This window comes from Rhineura floridana, chromosome 22 (genome assembly GCF_030035675.1).
Source record: "Rhineura floridana isolate rRhiFlo1 chromosome 22, rRhiFlo1.hap2, whole genome shotgun sequence".
NCBI lineage: Eukaryota > Metazoa > Chordata > Lepidosauria > Squamata > Rhineuridae > Rhineura > Rhineura floridana.
In genome coordinates, this window is record NC_084501.1 from 1,704,455 (window position 1) to 1,720,012 (window position 15,558).

Sequence of the window (15,558 nt, forward strand, 5' to 3'; positions counted from 1 at the left end):
AAACTGCACCTTACGGCTCCCCCCTCCCCAATTACTCTGGGCTGCTCCTGGGTCCCTGGGGCTGGCTATGAGCATGAGTAATGCTTAGCAAAAAATAAAACCCGTAAGAATGCTGGGAACAGATCCAGGGGAAGGATCGCTGCATGGCTTGGCCTGCAGGAAACCCTTTCTAAATGCGGATGGGAAAGAATGCCTCATGAAGAGGCCCCTCCCTTCACATCACCGGCATTCCTGGTGATGAGGACACCAGGCGATAATCAGCCCCAAATTCCAGTCAAAAGCACTTTAGGCGGCAAAGGGGACTTCAGTCTCTTGGCCAAGATCACAGGGCAGCTTCGCTTTTACCAGGAGACTGAGTTGCGGAGGGAGAAGCAAATCCTCTTTAAGGATGCACTCCTCCCTAATTTGTTCTTCAGAATTCCTAGCTCGCTGCTTTCACTTGAGTCTGTTGCTCCCCCAGGCCCCCTCTCGAGAGCTACCAGGTAGAATTCCTCTCTGCCACTCAACACCTAACTTAGCAGCTTTCCTGGGATGCAATCCTACCAAGCCTTTGTTTTGTGCTATATTATGGGAAGAGAAGCATCCTCTTTAGTTTTCAAATAACCACAGCTCTGTACAAACCAGGATAAACTGTACTTAGTTTTAACCATACCACTAGTTTATGGTTTGTCTAAACAAGCAAACTCCAACCAAGGTTTCCCATTTCGGCTTGATCAAACAAGAGTTAAAACCAACCTGGTTTGGATAGCACAGCAAACTGGCTTGTCGGAAACAGATTCTTGGAACCATCTCCTTCTGGCTGCAAAGGGGAGAGGGAAGATCTGTTCAGGAAAGGCTATTCTAACCCTGAGCTTTTAGAGTCATCTAATAGAGGATGGCTATTATGATCCAAGGGCTTGCGGAGTTGGGAGTTAAAATAACCACCTTTCAGAATAAATATCCCAAATATCTTCAAGTTTATATGAGAGCAGGGGCAATCACAGGCATTTAGACTAACTGAAATTGTACCCTTTCAGAACTCAAAACCCAGCATCAGACAAGAACACATGATCACCGGAATTTGAGAAGTCATGTGTCAGAAAATTCATGCTGTCAGAAAAGCCGCTTTCCTAGAAGACAAAAGACTGACATTTCGATTCCTTTCCCCCAATTCATTAGCAAGGTGTCTCCAGCTATTTTTCACCTGACAAAATGTTGGGGTGTATGGCAAAATCTCCCCAAAAAGTCAAATTGACAAAGCAACTTTAAAAATGACAGGTGCTTTTTTCCGAACCATTATTAAAAATATCACACACTCCTCAATGAAACAGAGCCAGGGGCTTTCTGCATTTATGACACAGGAGAATAGGATTTGTGATCCAGTGCCAATCAACATCCTGATACTTAACAATATGCTTGCATGCCCAGGGGCCACGCTCGGTGGAGTCTCTGAAGAGAGGCTAGCAGGACTTACACCGGGCAGGCTCTGTGATCCCTACTGTTCCCCAAAGAAGGCACACAGTTATTCTAGATTTATTCAGGGTGAAGAGTTTGGCTTTGAAGTCAAATGTAGCCCACTTCTAAGTTGGCACTGGAGCAATGAAGAATTTATAGACGTTTGAAATGCAAAAGAGAAAAACATACAGGCCACTGCAAAACTCCAAAATCAACTTTAATGTAAGGGGCGTGGTTGGAACATTTAACAGCCCCTCCACTTCCCACACCGAATGCACTTTTGACATCCTCTTGTGTCTTAGTAGGATCTCCTCCTAAGCTGCTCTGAACAGAAGAGGCCAATTGTGTTTCACTTACAGGGTTAAAATACTGTACCAGTCCATTTTCCTTTGCACCTCTGGCAGAGAGGAAAAAAAGGAGTTATGCCCCCACCTGCAGGCTGAAGATTTATTGGGCAGCCAGTAATACAACTCTCCAACTACTTCTTTTCCTCCAGGAGAGGATCATAAGCCTCTCTCTTCAGATGTAACCTACAACCAGGAAGGCTTCAAATCCATTCCCACAGAGCTTGCACAAGACCAGGACCGGATCAGCTGCAGAGACCACGGGCACACGCAAGCCCAGCTTCTCCCCACAGACCTCCTTGCGCCAACTCCTGCCAGGAACTCCTTGCGATATGGAGAACCACCACCCTTCTATGCAGTGCCCCCACCTCCTCCCCACAAATTCATTCCCATCCATTCTTGCCCAAGACAGCACAACATGGAGGCGGGGGGAGGGGGAGTCTATGCACAGTTAACTCTTCCTACCAAGATGTGAGCAAAATCCTCTTTGGCACCACTTTGTGAAGGTACAACCAATTTTTAAGAGCTACGCTGAGTGAGGTTTTTCTAGCTCTGGGGAGACCCACCCCTCCATTGAAAGGCCAGTCTACCCAGTGGGAAGTTTACTCAGTCACCCCAACCCCAGTATCAATCTTGCAAAGTGGCATCTCGGGCCCGATTCAGAGAAGGCTAGAACAGGAGGGGGGGCTAAGAGTGATGGGGAAGTGATGTCTGCTTTGGCCTGGGGCTTTTTAACCAGCAAGGCAGTCCAAATGTCAGGTGTTAAAATCGGCAGGGTGGATGTGAGGAGTGTTCCAAGAATGTGACTGTGACAGCAAGGGGACAGTGCGGAAGTGCGCTCAGAGGTCACCACAGCTTGCTCGTGCCCCAGAGGTGCCAGGGTGTGTGTCTCTACAAGCAACAAGAGGCACAAGACCAGCCCCACAACACCAGCGGGTGCGAGGAGGGTGCATGCAGCGTGTTCCTCCTTGCCAAATGTCAACCAGAAAACCATCTGTGGGAGAGAAAAGCACGACGTCACATACAACTCGGCCCAGGCAAACCATTCATCAGGGAGCTGCTGGGATGGGCACCCCCTTTTTCAAACAACACACCTGGTGAAGAAAGAATAGGCTGATGGAAAAAGGGCATCCCCCCACACATACACAGAGGTTCTCGTCTAGAGAAAAGCAGACCAACTAGAATGAAGAGACAGCAATCTCCGCAACACCACACAAGACCATTGCCTCAAACATAGTTGATGTATTAAACATTTCCCCCAAAAAAATTGTTATTGTGCCCGGGCTCCGTTCCTTCAAAAAGGTTTTTTTTTGCTCTCGCAGGTGGCAAAGTTCAAAGGCAGGTCCTGCTGGCAGCAGTTTGGTGGGCACCAGAAGCGTGCCGAGGCTGAGCAGAGTCAAGAGGTACCCCCCTCCTGCCAGGAGGAGCGTCATTCATGCCGGCGCTTGGAGGGAGGCACCAGGTGGGAGGGAAGATCGGCAGGGAGTTCGTGACCTTCCAGCTTTACCTTGATGAGATGGTTGGCGAGCGCAAACTCCTCATCATCCAGAAGCCCGTCCCTGTCCACATCCGCCAGTTTCCAGATCTTGCCCAGGACAGTGTTGGGCAGCTTGGACTTCACCATCTCCCTCTTGGCACTGGCGCCCGTTATCTTGCCGTTGACGGGTGAGAGGGTGTAGAAGATCTCGTCATACGTCGGCTTATCTTTGCTGACCACCCACTCCATGTCGTCGATGCCCTCGCCTGCCCCCTCTCCGTAGCCGTGGCCAAAAGGCCCGTTCATGGTGCCCTCAAACGCCCCACCCTTCACCACCTGCGTCGGCATCTGCGACTCCTCTTGCCGCACCATCACCATAAGACGGGCGATGTCGTTGGCCAGCATGTCATCCACAGCATCCAGCAGCTTCAGCTTCAGGGGCTGGAATTTACTGAAATCCTGCGCCATCAGCTGCTCCTGAGAATGCAACGTGGGGAGTCAGCAACATTCGCTTCCAGAACATATTGGGTATACAACACACACACACACACACTAACATATAGGCAGGTTCTCAAAACTGGCCTGTGGACCACTGGAGGCCTGCAAGCTCCATTCAGGTGGTCTGTGCAAATGTGCTGCAGAGTAGCTGGGAAGATGGCTCTGAACCTGACTGTCAAAAAAACTAAATCAACTTCACAGAACTTTGTAACAGAAAACAAAGCACGTCCAATCACACTGGAAAAGCAAGGCGACATTATTAAAATATGGGCTGAGCTTTGATTTGTGGAGATAAAAAACTTTTAAGTGGCCCACAGAGAAAGTCTGAGAACTACCACTATAAATTTCACAATAATATTAAATGGCACAAGTGGACAAGGTGCAAATACTGGGTGGTGATACAAGCCTCTGTTCTTCAACCCAGATGCTGTTGGACTGCAATTCCCATCAACCCCAGCCAGCTTAGCCAACAGCCAAGGATGATGGGAGTTGTAGCCCAACATCAACTGGGGACTCAAAGGTGAAGGACAATAAGTCCTTGATGGCATCAATAGTTGGATGCTCCATCCCCACCCCAGCAGCCTCCAGATAATGATGGAGAGAACTTACAGTTCTCATCATCCCTGATCGCTGGTTGGGAAGATGCAACACTGGGAGCCCAACACCACCCGGAGGGCACCAGGTTGGGGAAGGGTGGCCTAACCCAGTGCTGTTACCTGCCTGCACCAGCCTTGCACAAAAATCAGACGCGTCTCTGGCACCACAAACTGCTCTGTTTTATTTAGTAAACTTATATTCCACTTTTTTTTCACAAAGTGAATTCAAAGCAGCTCAGAATTTAAGAAAATGCAATGTTGTTGTTACGTGCCTTCAAGTCAATTACGACTTATGGCGACCCTAAGAATCAGTGACCTCCAACAGCATCTGTCGTGAACCACCCTGCTCAGATCTTGTAAGTTCAGGTCTGTTGCTTCCTTCATGGAATCAATCCTTCTCATGTTTGGCCTTCCTCTTTTTCTACTCCCTTCTGTTTGTCCCAGCATTATGGTCTTTTCTAGTGAATCATGTCTTCTCATTATGTGTCCAAAGTAGGATATCCTCAGTTTCATCATTTTAGCTTCTAGGGATAGTTTTGGTTTAATTTGTTCTAACACCCAATTATTTGTATTTTTCGCAGTCCGTGGTATGCACAAAGCTCTTCTCCAACACATTTCAAATGAGAAAATGCAATACATGATACAAATTCCAAAATACAACTACAAGAATCAAACTATGTATGTATTCACTAATAGGCAAAAAACCTTGCAGTTTAAGAATGTACCTGTAGCCCACAGCTATTCTACCAAACTTTAAAAAGCAGGGAAATTGGACAGCTATAGTGAATGCACCAAGGGAGCAGGAGACCTGAACTCCTCTCTGAGATATTGTACTACCCTACAAAGTTGTCAAAATGCAAACACCATTTCGGTTGGTCTTTCCCAGTCCAATCTACTTGCTGTGTAGCTTGGAAGAATTTGGTAACGTGCCTCTGAGCATATGGTGAGTGGTGGCAACACCTGCCATCTCCAAAGATGGAGAATTATATTTTTGTATGTTTGTTGGTGTTCTTCTTACTTTGCTTCTTTCCTGTGTTACTAATGTTTCTACAGAGAATCTAAACTAGAAAATTTTATTTCCCTCATACAATATGCTGCTACTTCAGCAATGACTCTAGCTGTTGGAAAAAAGAGGATGCATGTTTTCAGCCTGCTATGTTTAAACCACTTTATTTAAGGCAAGGTGTTCACGATCAATTAAAAACATAGAGCACACCTAGAATTTTGCTAGAATATATTTCACCTTCCACTGTTTTATCTTGTGCAAATTGAGACACTTCTGAGGTCCACTGGAGACTATATTGCAGAAGTCAGTGCCATTCCACAATTATGTTTGGAGTTTTTTTAGTATAAATTTTGCAAAGTGTTGCTGTACTTCACATATTCATAGAAACAAAAGCAAAAGAAAATGATTTCCTATAGAAAACTTCACTAAAATTGCAAAGTAAATCAGACATATTTAAAGTGACCAACTGAACTATATCAACTGTCTTAATAATGCTGCTTCCTCACGGCTAAAACAAGATCAGCACAGGACATATCTTCTTTCTATTATTTGGGCTGATTACAGGTGATGCCACCATTCACCATATGCTCAGAGGCACATGTTACCAAATTTTTCCAAGCTACACAGCAAGTGGATTGGACTGTGAAAGACCAACCCAAATTGTGTTTGCATTTTGACAACTTTGTAGGGCAGTACAATATCTCAGAGAGGAGTTCAGGTCTCCTGCTCCCCTGGTGCATTCACTATAGCTGTCCAATTTCCCTGCTTTTTAAAGTTTGGTACAATAGCTGTGGGCTATAGGTACATTCTTAAACCGCAAGGTTTTTTGCCTATTAGTGAATTTCCCTGCTTTTTAATCCGGGAGGTAAGAAACGGGATCCTGTGCAAGTTTGCTGAGAATGGATTGATCATTTGCATGCTTATTGAGTTAAGTGGGATTTGCACACACACACACACCAGGCAATCATGCTTAGGACAGGTGAAACTGACCACAGGGGATGGGGAACGGAGGAGGGAGGGGTGGAAAGGCAGAGGGGAGGACAGGGATGGGAGCAGGCAGGAGGGGGAGGGGAGAAGAAGGACAGATGTGGTCCTTTGCATGTTTATTGAGTTCAATGGGATTTACTCCTGTGCAATCATGCTTAGGATAGGTAAAACTGACCGGGGGGGGAGGGACGGAGGGCTGGAGTGGGCAGGGAAGGCGGAAGAAGGAAGAGGGGAGGGGAGGAGGCAGGCAGAGGAGAGGGGAAGGAGGGAAAAGGCAGGTCTGATCATTTGTATGATTATTGAGTTGAATCGGATATACTCCTATGCAATCATGATTAGGATAGGTAAAACTGACCAGGCTGGGCCTGGCAACCAAGACGTCTTCTGTATCTTTCAAAGTTGGGCAGGGGGAAGGGAGAATTCTACCTTGTGGTTTTTCCCATTACAGCGTTGCCAGAACACCTGCACTTGGCTGACTTTCTCTTCTACTAAAGACACAGGATCAGTCTGAGGCCCTGAACCTGGCAACTCTACCTCCCACCCAAATTTAAAACAAAGCTGTCCCTGGCCACATCCACACCAGGCCTCTATTACACTTTGGACAATCATTATTTATTTAACTATTTATTTAATGTATTTATATACCGCCCCATAGCCGAAGCTCTCTGGGCGGTTTACAATAACTAAAAACAATAAAAAGAAATATACAAATTTAAAAATACATCTTTTAAAAACAATTTAAAGCAATTTATGACAGCTTCTCTGAAATTATTATGATTATTAATCTTTATTTATACCCCGCCATTTTTCCAAAACTGGAACTCATGGCGGCTTCCAGATAAAAAATACAAATAATTAAAAACATACAAAGTCTACATTAAAATAAGATTAAACTATTTCCAATATTAAAACCATACACACATATAGCTAAAAAAGTTCAAACTAGTTTAGAAATGATATAATAGACATTAGCAATGCAGCACCCTTCGCGCCCTATCCTTCAATTCCAAAGGCTTGTTGAAATAGGATGGTCTTTGCTTGTCGGTGGAAGGACTGCAAGGAGGGGGTCATTCTTACCTCCCTAGGAAGGGAATTCCAAAGCCTAGGGGCAGCCACCGAGAAGGCCCTCTCACGCGTCCCCTCTAGTCATACTTGAGAAGTTGTGGGTATTGAGAGAAGGGCCTCTCCTGAGGATCTCAGGGCCTGGGCAGGCTCATACAGGGAGATACGGTCTGATAAATAGCCTGGACCTAAGCCGTATAGGGCTTTATGGGTCAGCACCAGCACTTTGAATTGTGTCCGGAAACAGACTGGCAACCAGTGGAGCTTTTTTAACAGGGGGGTAGTATGGTCCCTGTAACCAGCCCCAGTTAACATTCTGGCTGCAGCACATTGAACCAACTGAAGTTTTCGAACAGTCTTCAGAGGCAGCCCCACGTAGAGCGCATTACAGTAATCTAAAAGCCATGGCTCAAAGCCAATCATGGCTTCTCTCAAAGAATCCTGGGAATCTGAGAGTTGCTGGGAGACGCTCTGTTCCTCTCACAGACCATCAATCAGAGTGGCTGACTGTTAACCATTCTCTCAGGGGAATAGGAGTCTCCTCTCAGCACCCTTCACAAACTACACTTCCCAGGATTCTTTGAGGGAAGCAATGACTGTCTCAAGTGAAATCAAGTCTGGTGTGGGTGTGGCCTTCTTATTAGCCAAGCCCAGCAGCTGTGAGGCTTTTAGAACACTGACAGTTGGTCCTTACTGAGCATGCCCCGCATTATAATAGGCTTCCAGCCAAAGTTTATTAAATTAATTAAAAATCAACCAGGCATTTTTTTTAACTTTTAAACTGCAGTAGATGAAGGTCAGAGTATGGGGCAAGGTCAGTATTAGGAGTACAGGTACTCTGTGACCATGGGTGATTTTTAATGAATTTCAACAGATTATGAGCTCGCAGAAAAAAGTCCAAAAGGGCTCTGAGGTTTTTCTCTCTCTCTTTAGACTTTGAACTCTCGATTCTCTCTGACTGTTTTGTGTATCGCCATGAAAATTGATGGGGTTGTTAAGCAAGCGTTTCTGAGTTCAGAACTATAAGTTTTGTAAGGTTTTGTTTTGAAATGAGCTTATGGGAAGCCTCAGAATGGCATGGGGGATATTTTCCATTTAATACTGCGGAATGTGAAAAATCCCCGCTGACTATAGTATACAGCCACTCTTGTGGCTGTATAATAGACCAGGACAACCTTGCAGTATATTTTCACAACTTTCAGCCTTAAGGGCTAGAAGCTTGCTAAAAAAACAAAAACAAACGCAGAAGATTCTCAGGGCACATCGTTTTGTGGCCAAACAGGAATTTCTGTGCTCATATGACATGCCTGTGGCTGTTGCAGCACCGAATATTGTTGCCCTTAAAAACTAACCGTGGTTCCTTGTGGAGCTTATGTTCTCATCAGGTGCTCTACAGCCCCCCGACCGCCCCTTGCTCTGCTGCTGCTCATTTCACCCTTGCTGGGAGAGGGAGGGCAAGGACCACATCTGTTGAACCTCCCCACCCCCTTCAAAACATGCCTTGATCCAGCACTTGAAGACACCCGAATGGCAGATGTTGTTGGACTCCATCTCCCAGCATCCCTGGCCATTAGGCTGATGGGAGGTGGGAGTCAATCACCTGCCGCTCCCAAAGTCCCCCATCCGTGCGTTAAGGCTTTAGCGGTCCTCTTCTCTAAATCCTTCTCCCCCGTTTCCATCCTGAATGAGGCACCCTCGTTCTGCACCAGCGTTAGAGAGCTCCCACCCAGCTCACTCTGACTTGCAGATGTTCTGCATGACATCCCAAAGTGTTGGGGAAAATCACACACACACACACACGCACGCAAGTGCCACTCCAACACACAACAGGAGAGGTCCACATGACCTCACAGGTGCCTCCCACCCCGGGGCCCAGCTGCCCATACCTGCATTTTACGAAGGCTGGGGAAATCCCCCGGGGAGATCTGGTGCTCCCTCTCGACCTTCAGGTAGATCTCCCCCAAGTTGCTCACCAGCTCCTTCTTCTTGCTCTCCTTTCCGAAGACGTTGGGCATTTCCTTCTTCAGGGAGCTGATGATGTAGGCGTGGACCTGCGAGGAAGGGTGGAGTGGAGGTATGATGAGACAGGAGCATCTGCATATGATGCAAGCTGCGAGATGGCTGTGCCAGCCCCTGCACCTCACAAAGCAGCCCCCCCCGGCCAGGTCCCCCACCTCCACCTGAAGCAGCAGAACTGGGCAACGCTCCATTTTATGTCCTCATCAGAAGTGGAGTACGGTGCAGTAGTTGCAGAAGGGCGAATAAACTGCAACTGAGCGAAGAGGGCAGGAAGAGAGATGGAAAACAAGCAGTCCCACGAGGAAAGGGTGAAGGGCCCGAGGTGAGAGGTGGGATGTCCTGGAAGAGCGGTCTCCTAACAGCCGAGGACAATGTTACCGGCTCTGCTTGCTTATTAGGGTTATTAAAAATGTATTTCTAAAACATGGGGAAATCTCTATGCTACATGAAGCCTCAGTCCCTCCCTCTCTCAAAAATAAATAAAAGAGGATCTCCACAGTCTCTCTGTGGCCTCCGTTACAGGATCCTGGCTTCACTCTTGCCTCCCATACAGGCCTTGCTGAGGACTGAGTGGCTGGCAGGCCACAGATGTCCCGAGTGCAGCCTAGAGCGGGCCAAGGGGGAGGCACTCAACCTGGGGAGGCCCCATAGCAGCTGGTAGTCGCTGAATGCCGGCAACCGAGCGGGCAGCCGGGTTCTGGAGGTCAGGGGTTCCAGCACCCCCCTCTCAGCCCCAGCTGGTAAGCAAGACAAGGACAACCTTGGAGCTGGCCAGGAGACAGGGATTTATCCCCCATGGATGCAACATGCTCAGAGCACCCCTGAAGTGCCACACAACTGCCGCAATGACCCTCCGCCTGCACAGCTTCAGGCCCAGGGGTGAGCAGAGCATTAGAAGGCAGGCACTCCGCTGGATCAGGAGGTGGCAGGTCTAGGTCAGCCTCTCCTGATCCCCCCCCAGAGACCCACCAGATGCCCAGTGGGGAAGCCTGCAAGGAGGGCGTGAGGGCACAGCCTGCTCCTGCCAGCTGGGTTTTACATGTGCCTTGCCCAGGGCCCTGCGGGAAAGGTTTCTGGCTGGCTGCCAAGGCACCCCAAATTAGTGGGCTCCTGCTTGAGGTTCAGGGTGCCCGAAAGGAAGAGCTCTTTGGAAGGCTGGGAAGACCACACAAGCCCCTTTCAAACACAGGCCTATTTGCTTCTCAAAGAAGTGAACTGGTGAAAGGAGGAAAACCTCTCCCGTCCACCCTGCTCTACATCCCCCTTGTGCGGACCTGCTGGGTGGGAAAAGTTCCGATGAGTCTCGCTCTGGTGGCAAGGGGAACGGGTGGTCAAGTGGGGGAGGGGCCTTGCTCAGCCAGGAAGCCCCTGGAAGTGGGCAAAGCTGGAGTCCCAGCACTCCACAAGCCGAAACCGCTGATCTCGGCAGGAGATCGGGCAGGGCACCACACGGGCACGAGTAAGTGGACCCTCTGGCCTTGGAAGCTTTCGACTGGCAGCTCAGCCCCTAGCAGCAGTTGAGGGAGCCCCCCGCTTCCCTCGCTATTGGGCAGACATAGCCACCCTTCCCTCTCTCACCCCCCCCAAAAGCCCACATCTGGTTTTAAAGGACAGGCAAAAGCCCCCATGGGATTCTGACCTTGGCCAACCTGGCCCTCTTGATGAGGTCGTTGAGCTTCCGGAGGGCGGCATTCCGTGGGAGAGACTGGATGTCCTTGAAGAGGTCCTGCTCCTCTGCCTCAAACAGCTTCCGGTTGTCCGGGATGTGGAGTGGATGCGACCAGAAGGAGCCGATGTAGACTCTCACCACCTCGGGTGTGTTGATGATCTTGCCCAAGGACCACATGAGGGCCCCGTAGACCCGCATGAGCTGCTGCGTCTCAATCTGGTCCGCCTTGTTCAGCACTACCCGGATCTTGTCCTCGTGGTTCTTCAGGGCCTTGATCACCTCCGAAAACTCATCTGAGATGTCCAGCTTGTGGGCGTCAAAGAGCAGGATGATGCGATCCACCCGCTCCGCAAACCACTCCAGGACCGCGGCAAAGTCGTAGCCTGAGAGAAAAGAAAGGCGCCGTTAGGCAGGCACGCCGGCCGCAGAGGCAAGGAGATCAGGGAGGGGCCAAGGCTCCGTGGTCAAAGAACACTGGCTTCCTTGTCAATCCCTGGCAGCATCTCCCGGTAGGGCTGGAAAAGGCGCCTGCCAAAAACCCGGAGAGCAGTGGCTGCCAGTCAGTGTAGACCACCCTTCCACATCTGGGTACCCTCCAGCTGCTCTGGACCACAGTTCCCATCCGCTCCAGCCAGAACAGGATTGTGATGCTGGGGCTGATGGGAAATGTAGTCCAAAACATTTGGAAGGCACCAGGATAGGGAAGGCACTGGGGGGGGGGCAGCCAGCTACCTCCTGACATTTCCCGGCCTTGTTCAGACTAGACTAGGGCCTGCCTGCCCTTCAAGTACAGGAGGGCATGAGAGCACCAGGCACACAGGGGTGTTGCTTTGCAGGTAAGGGAGTGGTGGACCCAGCCTGGCCATCAAAAGCCTTTCCAGTGTCGCAGGCATCCAGACACAAAAGCCAGCATGTTGTTCAGGAGAGTTCAGCACCACTACCAGCCAGCCCCAACGCTCACTGGCTAACACTCAGGCCAGCCACACACACACCCTACCCCACAGGATGGATGCAAGGATAAAATGGGGGAGGGGGGAACCATGTACGGCAGCCTAAACTCTTGGGAAGCACAGCAGGACAGAAATGTCTCTCCAAAGCCAAGGCCAGCAGCGCTCTCCCCAAACTATAACCCCAGGGGGCTCCTTTCTGAACCTAAGAGGAGACCTTTTGAGCTCCCCAAGCACAGACACAAGAAGCCGCCTTGTACCAAGTCAGACCACTGGAGCATCTAGCTTAGCATTGTCTGCACCGACTGGCAGAGGCTCTCCAAGGTTTCAGAAGGGGGACATTCCCAGCCCTACATTGAGATGCTCCCATTGGTCATTGAACTGAGACATTTTTAAGTGGAGTTTAAAAAACCCATTTTAGAGACTTGTTTTTGAATTGGATAGTGTTTCTACTTTGCCATTTTATTTATGTTAAACTGTCCCTGTTTTATAAATATGTACATGGCTTTTACATGACTAGTTTTTGCAACTCAGAAAAGCAGCCAGGTGGGCTGCCACCCTGGATGCAACTAAAGAACTGCAGCTGCGCACAGTTTAGACCAGGGGTCAACAGTCTTTTTGGACCAGTGGGCACGTTTTGAATTTTGAGAGTGTGCTGTGGGCACCAAAACGGCTGCCGAGGGAACGTGGCAGAACACAGAAGCAGGCAGAGCACAGTCACTCCCTGCTCCCACCTGCAGCCTAGACAACCTTCTGTCGACCATGGGAAGTCAGGTACATCCGGCTGGTCCTGATTGTGGAGATGCAAAGGCACAAGAACCCTGTTTTCCTCAATGCTGACCCTAAACAAAAGCCTGGGCTGCCATCCTGTCCCCACGTTCAAGGAAGAAAGCCCCAGAAGCAAGAGACTTACTTCTGAAGTAAAGACGGATGCCAGTGTACTGTAGTGTTAACTATGCAGTCACGCTTAAGCTACTTTGTAAGTTTTTCACATTTTGCATTTGTCATTTGGGGAGGGGGTTATTTAACATCTACCCACACTCTCGCAGATAATAACTTCTAGGGAATACCTGATCTCAGATGAACCCACTGTAGGAAAGATGTGTCCTGTTTGCTAGGGGGGGAAAACGGCAAACTACGGAGGTTCCAAGGACTACTAGAAAATAAGATAGAACCAGGAAATGTACACTAAAAGGGAAACAGCTACTCTTTAGGACCCCAGGGATTCTTACTGCCTGGCATCCGAATGGCTCACTTACCAGTCATAGCTCTGACTACACCCATTGGCTGAAATCACTGACAGGCAGGAACAGCCAGGCTGGCTCATTTCACAAAAATTGTTTAGAAAGGTGTTGCCAAATTTTGCCACATAACGCTCTTCCCAGGAGGAGACTTCCTTTTTAAAAATGAAAGTTGTGAGTCTGGGGCCCATTCCTGGGGGCACCAGTGAAGACTTTCCTGGGGCCTGTGGGCACCAGGCTGGCAAATCCTAGCTTTAAGAACTGATCTGCGTGAGTAGATTATTCAACCTCAGGTGGAGACAACCCAAGCCTGCCTTTAACCCTCCGAGCCACGAACTGTCACAGGAGTTCCTTGCAGGAGATAAAAAGATTACAGCTGAAAGCTACTCTTCCCCTAACTACATTCTCTTCTCCCTCCTCCCCCCTCCCCCCAAAGCCTATAACCTCTTCTGGGACCTCCTGAGAGCCACTACAGTGCGGCGGACAGCATCCTCTCATGTCCATTGTGACATCATCAAATTTCCCAACACAGACACAGGACAACAAGAAATGCAAGCAACAGGCACTTCTCCACAACGGGGTTTCTACAGTTCCCATTTCCAAGCAGGGCCCTGCACTTTGACTTGATGCACACAGAATAGCATCACGTGGTGGACATAGAGCTGGATACACAATCGTGGCTCTGGAGATGGAACCAGTTTCCGCTTGCATTCCATGACCCACGCTCTTGAAATAACACTGATATATACAGTTGCCACATGGGCTGCTGCGGTTGAGTTTGTTGAGAGTCTTGAGGCACCTTAATGACTAACAATTTAAAGTATTCTTGTCCTGCATTTTATCCCCAAAACACTCAAAGATCAGTAAGACGGTCCCCTGTTCTCAGGCTTCCAATCTAAAGACATGAAACACACAGAAAAAGGAGAAAAGCACAAATTCTTGAAGTTGGCAGTTCTTGTAACAACCAGTTGGAACGGAACGCATCTGATAGCGTGGACTCTGGACAACCAACGTTTGTGGCAGGAGTGGCTGGCCTTTGGCCACCCAGATGTTGCTGGACTACAATTCCCAACATCTTGGACTATTGGCCAGGCTCACTGGGGCTGATGGGAGCCCAACAGGAGTAGAGAGCCATCTGTTAGCCGGCCCCAGCTTATGCCAAAATGAATTTGTTAAGTCTTTTAAGGTGACTATTTTTGTGCTACACATACAAGTACAAATCTAAATTACTACAGATCAGGTATTTCAACAGAAAACTCTTAACTGGCCAGCAGAGGAGCAGAAAGACCCCATCAAAAAGCAACCAATTAATATGCCTGTTTTACAGGCAAGGAGCACAGACTTGTGCAAGCCCAGCCACAGCAGTAATTTCTTTTAAAAAGGAAGAGAAAAGTTATGTCAGCACTCAAGCATGAAGTTCCAGTTTGTAGTGGAAAAACACCAAGGCTCAGGTATGCACAATTTGGCCAAACTTTGTTCATCAGTTGGATTTTTACGGGTGGCGAAGAGGCCTTTTTGTTGCTGTTAAGACAGGGTCTTAAAAACCTTTTGCCAACCTATTGAAAATGACCTGAGACCTACCTTTGGCCCATCCTTGCAAGTCTAACACAGCTTAAGAGAAACTGCTTTTATATCCTCTCCTAGATGCCTGGCCTGAATCTAAAGCTCTGAGCTTTAGCCAAAAGCCCCAAATTGCCATCCTGCTCTAAACTGGCTGGATGCAGCACCCTGCAGGACTCAGCTTGATCTCCTGCCCTGTCAATCTTTTATCTGTTTATCTCATGCCAAAGCCAGTCAATTCACAGACAATGAGCTGAAAAACAGGAAGTGGGGAACAGCCGGGGGGGGGGGGGAGAGGAAGAGAGAGATGAGTAGCTGAATTTACTGCATGGCCTGTACACTGTTACTAGACAGAACAAGAGAAACTGGATTTGCTTCCTTGTCCAAGAGGCTGCTATGAAATTGAATGGGAACTGTGTGTTGGATGCCCGAGAACAAAGACGGAGAGCCTGTGGGGCCCTACCCATGTTGCAAGGCATTAACTGTCACCTGTCCCAGCCAGCATGGCCAGTGGTCAGGGATGATGGTGGCTGTGGCCCAGCTGCATCCGGAGGGCCCCCACAGGTTCCCAATCCCTGCCCTAGAAGGCACAGGCTGGGGAAGAGGAAACTGGAGGCCACAGGAGAGGAGAGGCGACACAGGTAGGTCCAGGGGTTCACACACACAGCAGCACATCTGCATCCAGGCGACATTTCAATGCAGAAATAGCAGAGAGACT

The 15,558-nt window shown here is 48.8% G+C and overlaps 1 protein-coding gene across 1 annotated transcript in view; it reads right to left on the reverse strand.

The window, feature by feature from the left end:
- Positions 1 to 1,630: 1,630 nt before the first annotated feature.
- Positions 1,631 to 15,558, reverse strand: part of EHD1 (EH domain containing 1) — a 30,659-nt gene continuing 16,731 nt past the window's right edge. Inside the window, exons 3-5 of the mRNA XM_061605888.1 lie at positions 11,063 to 11,475; positions 9,291 to 9,455; positions 1,631 to 3,732 (exon numbers count right to left, since the gene is read on the reverse strand). Coding sequence (XP_061461872.1) covers positions 3,208 to 3,732; positions 9,291 to 9,455; positions 11,063 to 11,475 — 1,103 coding nt within the window. The 3' untranslated portion in view covers positions 1,631 to 3,207. The remainder of the gene's footprint in view (positions 3,733 to 9,290; positions 9,456 to 11,062; positions 11,476 to 15,558) is intronic.